At 41.5% G+C, this 13,775-nt stretch overlaps 1 protein-coding gene across 2 annotated transcripts in view; it reads right to left on the bottom strand.

Annotated features, from left to right (window-relative positions):
• Positions 1-800: 800 nt before the first annotated feature.
• CCNYL1 (cyclin Y like 1) overlaps positions 801-13,775 on the bottom strand; it is a 35,329-nt gene continuing 22,354 nt past the window's right edge. Inside the window, exons 6-10 of one of the 2 annotated variants that reach the window (XM_045806603.2) lie at positions 12,236-12,287; positions 10,858-10,977; positions 6,847-7,013; positions 3,371-3,533; positions 801-1,919 (exon numbers count right to left, since the gene is read on the bottom strand). In XM_045806603.2, the coding sequence (XP_045662559.1) occupies positions 1,803-1,919; positions 3,371-3,533; positions 6,847-7,013; positions 10,858-10,977; positions 12,236-12,287 (619 nt within the window). In that variant the 3' untranslated portion in view covers positions 801-1,802. The remainder of the gene's footprint in view (positions 1,920-3,370; positions 3,534-6,846; positions 7,014-10,857; positions 10,978-12,235; positions 12,288-13,775) is intronic. The other variant, XM_045806604.2, reaches the window with a different exon arrangement.

Here is a 13,775-nt window from a genome sequence, read left to right as displayed (position 1 = left end):
CTCCGAACTCCATAAACAATTTTTTGAGGTGGTAGATTGTAATATTTCATATACTGTTATCATTTGTGTGTCTGTCCTTTAAAAATGATGGAACCTGCAGCACTCAATATAATATGAAGCCTTGCTATACTGAGAGAAAGTATTCCTGGCCCAGAAAGGCTATGTTTACGGCAAAATTCCTAGGATTACATTTGAGAAGGTAGGAGAAAGATTTCACATGGTTAAGAACACTAATCTTTTTTTAACATTTCAAGTTTAAGTGACATCATTACCAATCTCCTAGAAGATTGATTACTTAATTCCCTGCCCTTTAAAGCCTGAGGTGAGGGTTGCTCTTAAACAGCAGGACTCGAAATGAGACCCTTCCAGCCAGGTTACCAGGTAGGCTAGAAGAGCTGTTTCAGATCACCTACTTTCAGATCACTACTATTAGAGTCCAGTTCCTTTAGGTTTGTTACATGTGAATTACCACTGCTCTTCATACTCTTTACAAATGTAGAAAAAAAGAAATTCAGGTGACCAAAGCAGGTAAACAGCACAGCCCTGCAAAGAATGATTTTAAAAGGGGAGGGCACGTCTATGAAGGTACAAAGCATCCCTCCAGTCTTAGTGCAGTTTTAAGCTTTGATACCTGTGGAAGAATAAATGCTATGAACTTATAAAACACCATTTGAAAGTTTAGTTATTTCTTATAAACTTACCCAGTCTTGTAAATTTTAAATTTTAAGCTTTTCATTTTAATTTTTTGTTTCAGCCAATGTGTGCCATCTTCAAGAGGGGCTGAAACAAAAAATTAAAATGAAAAGCTTAATATTTAAAATTTACAAAACTAGGTAAGTTTACAAGAAATGTAATTAAACTTTCAAATGACATTTTCTAAGGTGGTAGCGTTTATACTTCAGCAGTGCCCCAGAGGGCCCAAGCACACTATATTAAAGCTTAAAGTTGCACTAAGATTTTCAGGACACCTTTTCACTACCTGCTTGTTACCACTGGACCACCATGTTGGTTGGAATTATGAAAATATCCTTTAATACGTGTGTTTAATAAAGAGGAAAATCATCAGAAAATGAGAAGCACCATTATAGTTCACAAGAAATGCAGCATGGACCCAACAGAAGTAGATAATCATTGATAACATACTTTCTCTGTTTATGATCCTAAACATACTAATATGCTAATAAGTAGTGCTTGCAAAGAATTTGAATGACAAGTGTTATTCAGCAGCTTTTTGGTTTAAACTGATTGCCAATAATGACTAGCAGCTTCAGTGATAAAGTAGGGAGGAAAAACCCTTCAATACCTAACAATGCTACAGTCTGTTCCTAAGTGGCTTTATGAGTTGTTAGGAGTCCCATGTTTTCATCGTAATACTGCATTGATTCTAAAGAAATATGCAGCAATATTGGGGGGAAGGAGGGGGCAAAAAATTGGAAAAACATAAAAGTTATATAGTTAGTGTCTTTAAAGTCTAAAAATTTAAACTATTAAAAAAAAAAACCCTCACTTAGTTCACAGCTATCAGCCTACATAGTAAGCAAATATCTGTGTGTGGGTGGAGCTTTTGCTTTGGAGTGGTTTTTGTAACTCTGTTTACATTAAAAAGGACAAAAGAGTGTTGCATTGACAAGGTCCCATTCTTTCCTATGAGCATAATCCTGGCGGTCCACGAGTCTCTTGAATTCGAGGTCTGTCTTTTAGATGAAAATATTAACTTTGCTGGTTTTTGAGCAGGAGAGGTGGTATTTCTCCAGTCCTTGTAGATTGAGGGGTTCATGATGTTACAGCCCCTCCCTTCTCCCTTAAGAGAGGATGGCATTAGAGCGCTGAACACCAATGAAGTTATCAGCGCTGAAAGACCTTCTCATAGCAGCTCTACACAAGTCTTTGTATTTGTCTTCACACAATCTGGAAATGGCCTGGGAAAGTCAATGAAATAGAACACAAGAACAATTTAAAAAAGGGTTCCAACCTTAAGAAAAACCAAAAAGCATCACTGATAGGCCACACAGCCACTCTCCTTTAGATAGTTCACAGTTCTGCTACTTTGAATCGTGGAGGTCTACACTCCCAGATTCTGGGGATGCTACTTCCTGCCAATTCACTAAGGTAATATCCTTAAAAGGCCATGATTAGATCACTGGGCAAAGAATTTGCTTATTTACAAACTGGGTTCCAAAGATGTCAAAGATATTTTGACAGGCTCCTAACAGCAGTATCACCTGCTCCCTGTACACTTGTTCCTTCAACTTAATGAACATACACCTGGGCAAAAATCAGCATTTACGCAGCCATTTAACTTCTAGTCTTCATTGGTTATTACATCCTCAAAGCAAATTCTAACAGGGCAGGCGTGTCTGGACTTTATTGGAAGGTCAGAGGTCTAATGACCGAAGCACCAAAAAGTGCATATTTCACTTGCACATTAACCATGGTAGAAAATACCTATTGTAAAACTACATCAAGGTACCACAGAAAGTGTCTATTTTAAGTGTGTTTTGAAATTTCAGTTGTGAATAATTTTGCTGTATGTTCACTAATAGTTACAAACCATAATTCCTTTGTTTCATATACATTACCATTTCCATTAAAAACCCATGGGGTCTCTACGGCAGTACTTGAAACACACATTATACAGTCTGAGTCTCAGGTGAGCCACGGATGCTTTGTCTAATAAACTCATGGGACTGAACTGTATTATCTGTAGAAAACACTGGCATGAATTTGCAAACTGAATAAAAGACTGTTAAGAATGGTAGGTAGAGGGGGCACCTGGGTGACACAGTCGGTTAAGCATCTGCCTCTGGGCTCAGAGGATGATCTCAGGGTCCTGGGATTAAGCCCTGCGTTGCTCCCCGCTCAGCAGGGAGTCTGCTTCTCCCTCTCCCTCTGCTCATGCTCACTCTGTCTCTCTCTCCCAAATAAATAAATAAAATCTTAAAAAGAACAGTGAGTACAGAGATACGATTAGGGATACAATCACAAATTATTATGTACATAGATATGATTACAGATACAATCATAAGAAATTCATGTATGATTATATGGAAGGGTAGAGGTTCAAATGGAAAACCATTAAGAACACGTTAAATCTGGAAAAAAAATTAAATTTGGTTAAATTTGGTTAAATTTGACTTAAAATATTCTGAATTATGGTCACAAGAAATATCTATATACTTTTTAAAAATAATGTGAGATCCTTATATAAATCATAAAAGACAGGAAATATGCCACCAAAGGGTTAATGAGTTCTCCGATGTGTTAATTTAAAAGCTTTCCATTTTGCTAATCACTGCTTAATGAGATTTAGCGAGAGATGCTGGTTTTGGTGGCTGACAGAAAACCCTGACTAATGATTTCACAGCCTTACCTCTAGGTTTTGTGCTCTTTCTTTGCTAAGAGGAGCAAATAGAAAATTCAAGTTGTTGTCATCTGCTAAGGAGCGAAGGTCAAAGTAGTATTTGGCATAAACACTGGCGGGAACATTAATATTAAATTGAAGTAGCTCCAGAAAATGCCTTTCCATCTCGTTCCTGGGGGAGGACGACAAAACCAACGCAAGACAAGTTTAGTCAACCGGGCTATCTTCAAAAGTATCATTCTGAGCCACTGGGAAGGCTCTGCATTCTGTTTTGGAACAAACAGAGGCTACCCAGTGGATTAGTACACAAACGTTCAAACAAGGTGCAGCTATTTGTGGTCCTTTCTGCATCCCAGCACTTTGAGTTTGGGACAAGGGGGAAGAGGTTATGGCCCTCTTATGCACTCCTGCTGCTGACTCAGGGGCTCATTCTTCAGAGTTCCATTAGTGCAGCTGTACGATTCATGCTCCACGCTCACTCACAAGGCCCCACTATAGTGATCAGATGAAAGGAATGATGTATGCTGTTTATTAGCTCTGAAGAACTTGCAGACATTTTCACCGGGCCGATAACAGGAAGGGGCTTATTGAAGTAGAGCCGCGCCAACAAAAGGAGTGGGCACATCACCACGGCAACAAATGGATCCATCGAGAGCCACTGCTATTATCTCTGAGGGGGAAAAACTCTTGAAGCAACAAGGATTCATCTCAAATAAATAAATAAATAAATAAATAAGCTACGTTGGATGGAAAAGGGAATCCCCTCCCCCTGCCCCAGCGCATGGGGCTATGTCAAAGGGCATATATAAATGCAAGTCTCTGTTCACCTTCATTTTACTACGGCTAGAAATTGTCACTCTGACAGGACAGGATGCACTTTTTTAAACTTTGGAGGGCAGAACGATCAGAGATGTCTTGGCTCAACTAAACTCACTATGATCTGACCTCTTGTAGAGCACTGGACTCAAACAGCCTTTCTCTCCCGTTGGGAACTCAACCCCAAGACGTGGCACCACCCCCTCGGCAGAACAGAAGGCACACACCCACAGGGGGCGAGCTGGATAAAACAGGAAAGGAAATGTTGGGAGCAGTCCTTTGCTCCACATGACCATACGGGCTCACTTGTCCAGTGTTTAAGTAAATTAATATAAAATTGACCACTTTCACAGACATCCTTTAGAGAATTACATAAAAACCATAAATACCCGAACAAACATGAGCAGCTTACTTTATAACATATTTGGTTTCTCAGTTTTAAAAAGTGTTAGTATTTTATCCATTGGCTCGCTCAACAAATGTTGATGTTCTCCTGTACGGCCCGGAGAACGTTCAGAATATGAGCAGAGATGAGCTTCTCATTTGTTGAATTTTAAACCTGATTGAACCTACTTCCAAATTTAATTTCCTGTTCATATGGCTGTAAGTCTATAGAAATGTAAATCAGATAATGTTTTGATAATCAGCTAATCAGGACTTAATTTATACAGGAATAAATGCACTTCACTATCCCTTTTATATTTTCTCCACTAATACATTTTAATTGTGTGGAAATACAGTACTTCATAGGATTAACATGTCTATTAATAAAGGTTTAATCACTGGAGAAAAGCATTATGCCTATAGAATGTGCATCTTCTGGGTTTTTTGTTTTTTAAATAGCCAAACGGCTGAATAGCACACCATTTACAGGCACAGCAAATCTTCTGAATAGCAGCTGCTCAGTTTAACGTATTCTTTTGAAGGGGAATATATTCTAAAACATAGATGTTGGAAAAGTTTGAAGAAAAAGCTGATAGACACCAATTTTTCAATTTAGACTCAAAATGAGACTATTACAAATCGAAGTCAACAGCGGGGGAATAAAATGTGTATTAAACACTTTGTTGTAATGCTTTCCAATTTCCAAAGATCATAAACAAAAGCAGCTTATTATTATTAACATAGCTCCTGGTGCTTCTCTGTTTATACACAAAAAATATCGTTTGGAACTGGTCTTCCCGTAGCTAGACACTGCCCTCACTGCTCCTGGAAAGTCACTCTTACGAGCTCACACACTTCCCAGCATGTTCTGAGGTTTTCACTAGAATCAGAGTCCCAGCCAGTTTCACTGAAGGTTTTGAGAAAATTTCAGTTGCCACCATGGTAGGGCTAGTGTTCATGATTACAAATTTTTCTTCCTTCAAGGGACCAGAGTTTGCATGCTGATGACAGTGGTGATCAAAGTCACTTTAGTTTCTGCAACTTGCAAAAGTACTTTTATTCATTTCAAACCCATTATTTGCCATAACACCATTTGCAACCATGGCTGCAAGCAACAGCTTCATGCCCACTCAGTGTCCACTATTATCAAAAGCCATTAGGACGGCCACCACCATCACTGGTCTCTTCTCCCAGTCTTAAGTATCCTCACTTCAGTTGTAAATACGCACTTTGGTAATTCTGAATGACAATCTTATCTAGAGTAACGGGCAAAAGTAACAAAAACAAACTTGCCACTGCCTGCCATGATCTTAATCTTCCTATGCTGTCCCATACAATCAAGACGTGTTCTTCCACATTTTCCCAAATGCCACCCACAAAGCCATTTTCACTCTCAGGTGGGCACTTCGAGAATCTACGAATCTACTGGAAATACCTCGCTGGCTCATCCTGCCTACCACCCTCAGGGCCCTTCACGGAAGCCATTGTGGCCAGACCGAAAGCCCTCCTTAGTCTGGTGTTCGACTCCCATGTCAGCGCGCCACCTGTGAGGAGCACCCTCCCGGTTGACGGAAGGCCCCACGAAGCACTGCTATGATTGCTGAGTGCCCCAGGAGATTTTTGAATGCGACAAGCACTGGGTGATGTCCCAGTGATGCTTTTTGGGACCTGAGAAATAGGAGCTTCCTAACTGAGTCCTCAGACCTATTTTTAAACAGGTGCCATACTCCTAGTATGGGAGGAGGCAGGAGCACTGGGATCTGAAACCTTCATACACGTGGCTACTTTTGTACCATGGTTTCTGTAACAACAGAACTTCAGATAAAAATAGGAGAATCACCAGCAAAAGCTGGCTCAGGTTGAAGGTACAAACTCTCAATGTTCTAGAGGCCCTAAGACCTTAACAGTGGCCATTTATTTTAAAGGTCAGACATAGGCCTCTTTAAAATGGACTGGAACTGGTAGGCAGCTTTAAGAAAGCCATGAAGATATTTATAATACTGTATTGAGTGTAAGCCCGTAAAATGTATGCCAAAAACCAGCAGAAATATACACTTCAATTTACCAAGCAGATTATTAAAACAATAACACATCAAGACCTAGCGATTAATGATGGGAAATATGAATTGTTATACCATAGCCAGATAGGAAATCTGTAATTTTATACCTATTTCAGTTCTTTGCACAATGTAACCTTTAAAAATATTTCTTAAAATGTACACTTTACTGGAGCAAAGGAGGCACTGGAAAATGGTTAGAAAGTTCACCAAAACCTTACAACTCACATGTCCTCAACTGTAATGTCCTTGAGGATCTGGCAGTAGTCCACATTCCACACGGCCTGATCGTCCCAAACCTTGGAGGCAAGAAGAATGGCTCCCAAAACAATTCTTTTCCAGTTAGTGGGACAAATGTCGATCTCAGCATAAGTTAAAAGCCTTTCTAAGTAAACCTGCAAAAGTAGAGCACTGATCTTTGATTTTAGTTCAGTTTAAGTGCTGTGATAAGAACTGTTAGGAATGACAGATTTCATCTGTTTTTGACATGCCTTTTATTCTTACAAAGGTCTACAAAGACTCGGCCCCGCCAGCCAAAGCCAGAGGCCAGGTCACAGTTGTAGGTCAGATACTTCTGTTGCCTACTCTGCCCATGTGAATTTCCAGCCTTGGTCACAGGAATGAATGGACATCTCGGCAAAGGGCATCTTGAAGACAGGTTATTAACTGTCCCATTCATAAACGGAACTGATTCAATACAACTGACTGCAGATTCGAGTTGTTCAATAAACCCTTGAGTGCCTACCCTGTGCAAGGTACCACATCTGGCTGGTCATTACACGGTCATTTTACACAATACTTGAATATGTAAAACCCTGGTTAATACTGAGCACATGTTTGCTTTCCCCTTTTCACAGTAAATAGTCCTTGTGTGGCACAAGTGTGAAGACAGAAACTGGTGGTCAAGAGTGCCCCCCAGTGGCTGCTGTGTGGCACGGCAGGACGGCAAGTATAAACAGGTGTGCTGGAGGCTTTACAACTGTTAAGCAGTCCCCTAATAATGTCTTTTAAAGGAACATACATGCATACAAAGGACAGTCCTCCTGTCCCCTCATTTTCACATCTCCATTATCATCTCACTATAATTCGTTTCTGTCTTACGTTACCTGCAGCTTAGTCAATTCTGTTGGTTTTAAAGGGCTAACAGAGCCGCCAGGTTCTGCACCCAAGACTCCTCTAAACCCTCTGTGTGAGAGGACTCCAGGATCTCTCTCCCACCTATCAAATGTCCGCTCCACCAGGCCCTGGGCAGAGCTAACAGCCGAGTAAAGATTACAAAGATAAGCCGTGATTTGCTGAACTTCAAAGGGTTCTCTGAAGAAGAGCATATATGCCATTTGACAAGAAGTCCAATTTCAGAGTGTGTTTATTGTCTGAAGTTTGTCTGATTGCCAGCTCAGATTTGCCAATATTTTCCAAACTCAACTGTTTGCAAAAACAAATGGTTCTTGAATGTTATATGTTCTTAGTGAAATTCTGCTCCCGTTCCCCCAAACAGCCCTCTCAGGGATCCTAAACATGAACAAGCTGAAGTGACGGTACCAGTTCCCCTTCCCTAGGGATACATGGAAGTTACAGTGGTTGTGCGTGCCTACTGACACGTGGTATTGTCATTCTTTTTAATTTTAGTCATTCTAGTGAAATGATTTCTTGATGTGGTTTTACCAGGTTCAACTCTCTACTTTATGGGAATAATTAAAGGCACTTATACAACGCTGGCATCTCTCAACTTCCTATCTATTCCCTTTACTGGCAAACTTGGAATCTGCCCAGCCTCCTTGATACCACCGGCTCTCCTGTGTCTGTGGGAGTGAGATTTCCTTCTTCTCACTTTAGTAACTCTTCTTTCGGTGATCCCATCCCACTTGTGCAGAACTGTTCACAAAATTCTTTTTGAAGACTTTTTTCCCTCTCTGCCAGAGATTTTCTCCAATATGAATGGATTTACATTGCCCATTGCCCCCACCCTACCCGCCCCCTATGCCCCCCTCACAGCTCCAGCCCCAGCCTGCTTCCTCTCATTTTGCTCACAGAAAAATGCCTCATGCTGGCTTCTCATCTCCCATCAGCTTTCTAACCCGTGGTAGTCCGCCCTGCAGCTGTCACTCCCCAGGTCCTCGGTGCCTTCAGCCCAACTCTGCACTCCCAGAGCCTTCCCTAGTAACCGAAAGGGCACTGACACTGGCCTCGTTGCCGGGGCCTCCATTTGACTTAATCCCGTTCCAATCCACCACCAGTTTTTGTTACCTCTACCTGCACTGGTGATTTGACTGATTTCTATCCTCACTTCTCAGCTGTATCGCTGGCACTGCCTCCTTACCTCTCCGCCTCCACTCTGACTCGCACTAGTCTCTTGTCCCCAGAGCAGCCAGGACAGCCTCTTCAATGAAGAGCACTTCATACCCCTGCTCGAGATCTGCCAGAGGTTTCCCGTCGAACAAGTAACAGTTTCCCTTCCTCCCAGGCCTGTGAGCTCCAAGGCCCCAGAAGATACGCCACTGCCCTCCTGTGACCTCACCTCGCATGCTGTTCCCCTCATCCTTCCTCTGACCAGTGGCCACCTCGCTGTTCCTTGAACACTCACAAAACGTTCCCATCTCGGAGTCTTGCATCTGCCCCCTGTGCCTGTAATGCCAGAGCTCACCCTGTTCCTCGGTAGGCCATGGTTCAGGTGTTACCTCTTCAAAGACGCTCGTCCTGATCGCGCTATCTGAAATGATGAGCCCCTCTGATCACTTTACCCCTTCACACTGCTTTCTCTTCTTGCTTTTACCACTATCTGAAATACTCAGGTAACACTCACTTGAAAAAACAAACGAAAAAACAACTCCTCTCTTCCTCGCTAGAATATAAGCCACATAAAGGCAAGAACTTTATTCCACCTGTTTTCCCCTCCGTCCCCAACACTTAGAGTAGTGACACAGACTTGGTATTCAGCGGGCATGCGACGGGCATTTGGCCTTTCAACCACTCTCTCCTTGAATCTCTCATCTTGGCATCTCTTTTATTCCCTCCTGGGTCGTACCACTCTAGCCACTCCTCTGAGGACATGTCCCTTAAATGCTGTTAGTCTTTACAGATCTAGCTTCTATCCATTTTTTATTCTATACTTTTCTATACTCGTCTCTGCATTTGAACAGCTACTACTCTTAACTTCCCTACGTCTAGCTCGGATTCATACTCAGTCCATATATTCAAGTGATGACTAGACAGTGTCACTCGGCCACCTCACGGGTATGTCACGCTTAACCTGTCTACAAGGAATTCCCCCTCTTCCAACCCAGATGCTCTCCTTCCGGCATCGCCTTGCTCTCCATGTGGGAGGACCACTCTGCCTCTCTCCAGCATGGGCTGAGCACTCCAAATGGTTTGTAGCTCAAAGAAAGGGCCCGAGTGCCCACTGAGGGGTTTCTACTCAAAAGCACAAGCCTCCTCTCCTAAATTCTAACTGGATACTAAAGGAGGACAGGCACTGACTTAAGTATTCTTTCCCTCCAGACCATGCAGTTAACTTGCCCCCATAGGTATGCTGTACAGAGGAGTGAAAATAACCCCAGCTGCCTCTCACTTAAATAGAATTTATTTTTCAAATGATAAAATCTTACCACAGGAATTCGGTGTGGATAACGCAAAGGTCCTTACACAGCTGTAGCTTAGCAGGCTAACTAGCAAAGCCTTTCTGAGTACTTCTGGCACTAGAATCCTGGGCAGCTTCACAGGCAGGCACAAGAGGACACCAGGGATGGATGAACACCCATCATCCAAGGAACAGAGAATTCAGGGCAACAGTTCTCAATCAGGACACACGTGAGAATTGTGTGGGAAATACTGAGATAATCTGGGACTCAGCTTAGACCTACACCACATAAGTCTCTGCCTGTGGACCAGATGGTTTTGTTACTGCCCCTGTCCTACCCCAGCTCCCCCAGCACACCTTCTGAGTGTGTGCGTGTGTGTACTGTGTGCACATCTGTGTGCTAAGGTATGGAGGGAGAAACCAGAAATCTCTCCTGCTGCCTTTAATAGCAATTCTTTTGTGATTAGAAAAGCAACAGCAACGTTTTGAAAAATAATGATTATATTATTAAGCTTGAAGGTGTGTATTTTACTTTCAGTAGGTTTCTCTTAAACTTCTGATGATCATTTCAGGAACCTACTTTTATGTGAAAAGCAGGACCATACCCTGTTCATAAGACTGAAATTGAAGAAACAAGTTGTAAGAAAGAAGAAATATCTTACCAAAGTTACTATTGCACATTCAGCTGTTAGCTGTGCAGCACTGAAAAGAGTACGAACAAATCTGTAAATAAATTTGTGTTCAGGATCATGCTTAAAGTATTCCTCTGGAACCTTCTCTCGCTGAAAGAAGAAAAAAATGCAGTATAAGTATCCACCGAAGAAAAACACTTCAGTGCCCATAATACAGCAGTCTTTGCATTTGGGCCCACGTGCCCAAAATGATTTTGATTAGGTGACATGTCTTTTAGTTTTTTAAATACAAACAATGGGATCTTAAAATACCATAGTGATTCAATACTCACCACCATTCGTTAAAGAAAAATACAGGCGTGACCTCAGAAAATTTATATATATTCCTTTCTATCTAAGTGTAAACTATTTTTAGGCTCAACAGTCTGGTTGATCACCATGTTGTATTTCTCTGCAATCAACTCTGAAAAACATTTTTGGAGTGCCTGGGTGTCTCAGTCGGTTGAGCAGCCAACTCTTGGTTTCAGCTAAGGTCATGATCTCAGGGTGGTGAGATCAAGCCCTGTGTGGGGCTCCACGCTCAGCAGGGAGTCTGTGTGAGATTTTCTCTCCCTCTCCCCTCCCCCTGCTTGCCTGTCTGCTCATGTGCACACAGCACACGCTCTCAAATAAATACAGCGTAAAAAAAAAAAAAGAAAGAAAGAAGAAAAGAAAAACATTTTCAGTTTCCTCTAAACCATAAGACTCTAAGTCTCTGCTGACCTATGCGATAGTCACCAGCCAAATGTGGCTGTAGAGCACCTGAGGAAGTGCGTCTCAAAATTGTTATTTTAGGGACACCTGGGTGTCTCAGTCAGTTAAGCATCTGCCTTCAGCTCAGGTCATGATCCCAGGGTGCTGGGATCAAGTCCCGCATCAGGCTCCTTGCTCAGTGGGGAGCCTGCTTCTTCCTCTGCTTGTGGGCTCACTCTCTCTGACAAATAAATAAAATCTTAAAAAAAAAAATTTGTTATTTTAAAGGATTTAATATTTAAATCATTTTCTAATTTTCTTCATAGAGATCATAACGTATTTGTTAGGTTTATTTATAAATATTTATATTGTTTGCAGTTACTGAAATTTATCTTTTAAAAAGATACACTTTCTGTGATCTGGGTACATTCACTCACTCTGGCTCACCGATTCTACAAAGCTGCAGCTCAGCTCTTGCTCTAGCATATTCCTCATACAGCATTCCTTTGGTAAAATGATTAGACACAACATGGGGTAGGGAAGAAGACTTAAGACAATTTTGACTTCAGGCTGGAGGGAGTAATTTTCCCCTGGTAATTAATTTCGAATCAAACCAGCATGAAATAAACTCAAGTGCATGAAAGAAAAATACAACTTCAATAAAACTGACACTTACTGTGAGTGGATGTGATCTCTCATCAAAAATATCCAAGGATCTATTTGCATCTCTATAAAATAAAAACATGCATCTTAAAAATTAATTCAGGAATTAATACCTTAGTAAAGTACCAGCTGGGAGTAGAGAGGGGAGTGGAAGCAGCTTAACTTTCAACAAAGCAAACAGTTTTACAAATTCTTTTGCATTTTGACCTCTGAAGTCTCTCCTACCACAACCAGCCAAAGCAGAGCTGTCTTTCAGAACACTGACTTTCCCTGGCAGGTAATGCTAGTAAACCAAAAATATTTTCACTCCTCTAAGCCCACAGCGGACTACATAAGAATATTTTATAAAGCAGTACTGGTGGGCAAAAAGGCTTTACAATTTAATAAATGTGAATACGAAATTCATGTTTTCTCCGTTTTTTTCCTCTCTGTAGTTCTCTATATTATGTACTACCACGTATTTCTTCTAGTCTCTCTTAAATGGTTTGAGTTAAAATGTGATTTTTTTTTTTTAATTGTAAAAGACACCAGTCTTTTAAAAGGTTACCACCCTACTATGTTGTGGCCATTTACACAGTGGTTTTCCGGGGTGTGGTCTGTAGGCCTCTAGGGCTCCCCTTTTCAGAGCCTCCCCCATGAAGTCAAAACTGTTTTTATAGGAATACTGAAGATGTTACTGCTCATACACTTCTGACATCCGCAATGATTGTATAAACATAACAGGGAGTAGAACTGCTTGTTTCTGCGCATGAGCCAAGGCAGTGGTACCCGGCCGCACCTGGTCATTCCGGTCTTCGCTGCCGCTTGCAGTTGAAAAAACATTCTGCTCTACTTAAGAACATCCTTGAAAAAGCAGTAAGATTTAACAGTGTTATTAAACCTCGATCCTTCTAATATTCTGAATAAGTAGAAAGTATGTATGAACCACTTCTGCAGGCTGAAAGACAGCTAGGGAAAAGCACTTGTGACTTAGCTATGAGCTGAATAAGCCACTGTTTTCACAGAGCACCGTCTTTTTTTTTTAAGGTACAACTGACATTCTCTTAAAAATGAACAAAGTGAGGGCGCCTGGCTGACTCAGTCGGTAAAATATGGGACTCCTGATCTCAAGGTCCTGAGTTCAAGCCCCATGTTGGGTGTAGAGTTTACTTAAAATTAAATCTAAAAATATTTTTTTAAAAAATGAACAAAGCGGGGTGGGGGGGCGCCCAGGTGGCTCAGTCAGTTAAGTGTCTGCCTTCGGCTCAGGTCATGATCCTGGGGTCCTGAGATCGAGCCCTGCATCGGGCTCCCTGCTCAGCAGGGGAGTCTGCTTCTCCTTCTCCCTCTGCCCCTGCTCCTTTGCTCTCTCTTGCTCACTCTCTCTCGCAAATAAATAAAATCTTTAAAAAAAATGAACAAAGTGAGCCTGAAACTTCAAGAAAAATAAAGTATTTGTTGCCAATGATAAAATTCAGGCTATCAAGCTAAAAAAAAAAAAATCAGGATTTTGGAAAACTTGTACCTTTTACTGTAAGCTTCATCTACTGTAAGCTTAATAGCTTCTCAATACT

This window comes from Ursus americanus, chromosome 1 (assembly GCF_024610735.1).
Source record: "Ursus americanus isolate L20-20 chromosome 1, mUrsAme1.1.p, whole genome shotgun sequence".
In the NCBI taxonomy this organism is placed as follows: Eukaryota; Metazoa; Chordata; class Mammalia; order Carnivora; family Ursidae; genus Ursus; species Ursus americanus.
Note: the sequence above shows the minus strand (reverse complement) of the source record. Positions and strands in the feature narration are given on the sequence as shown.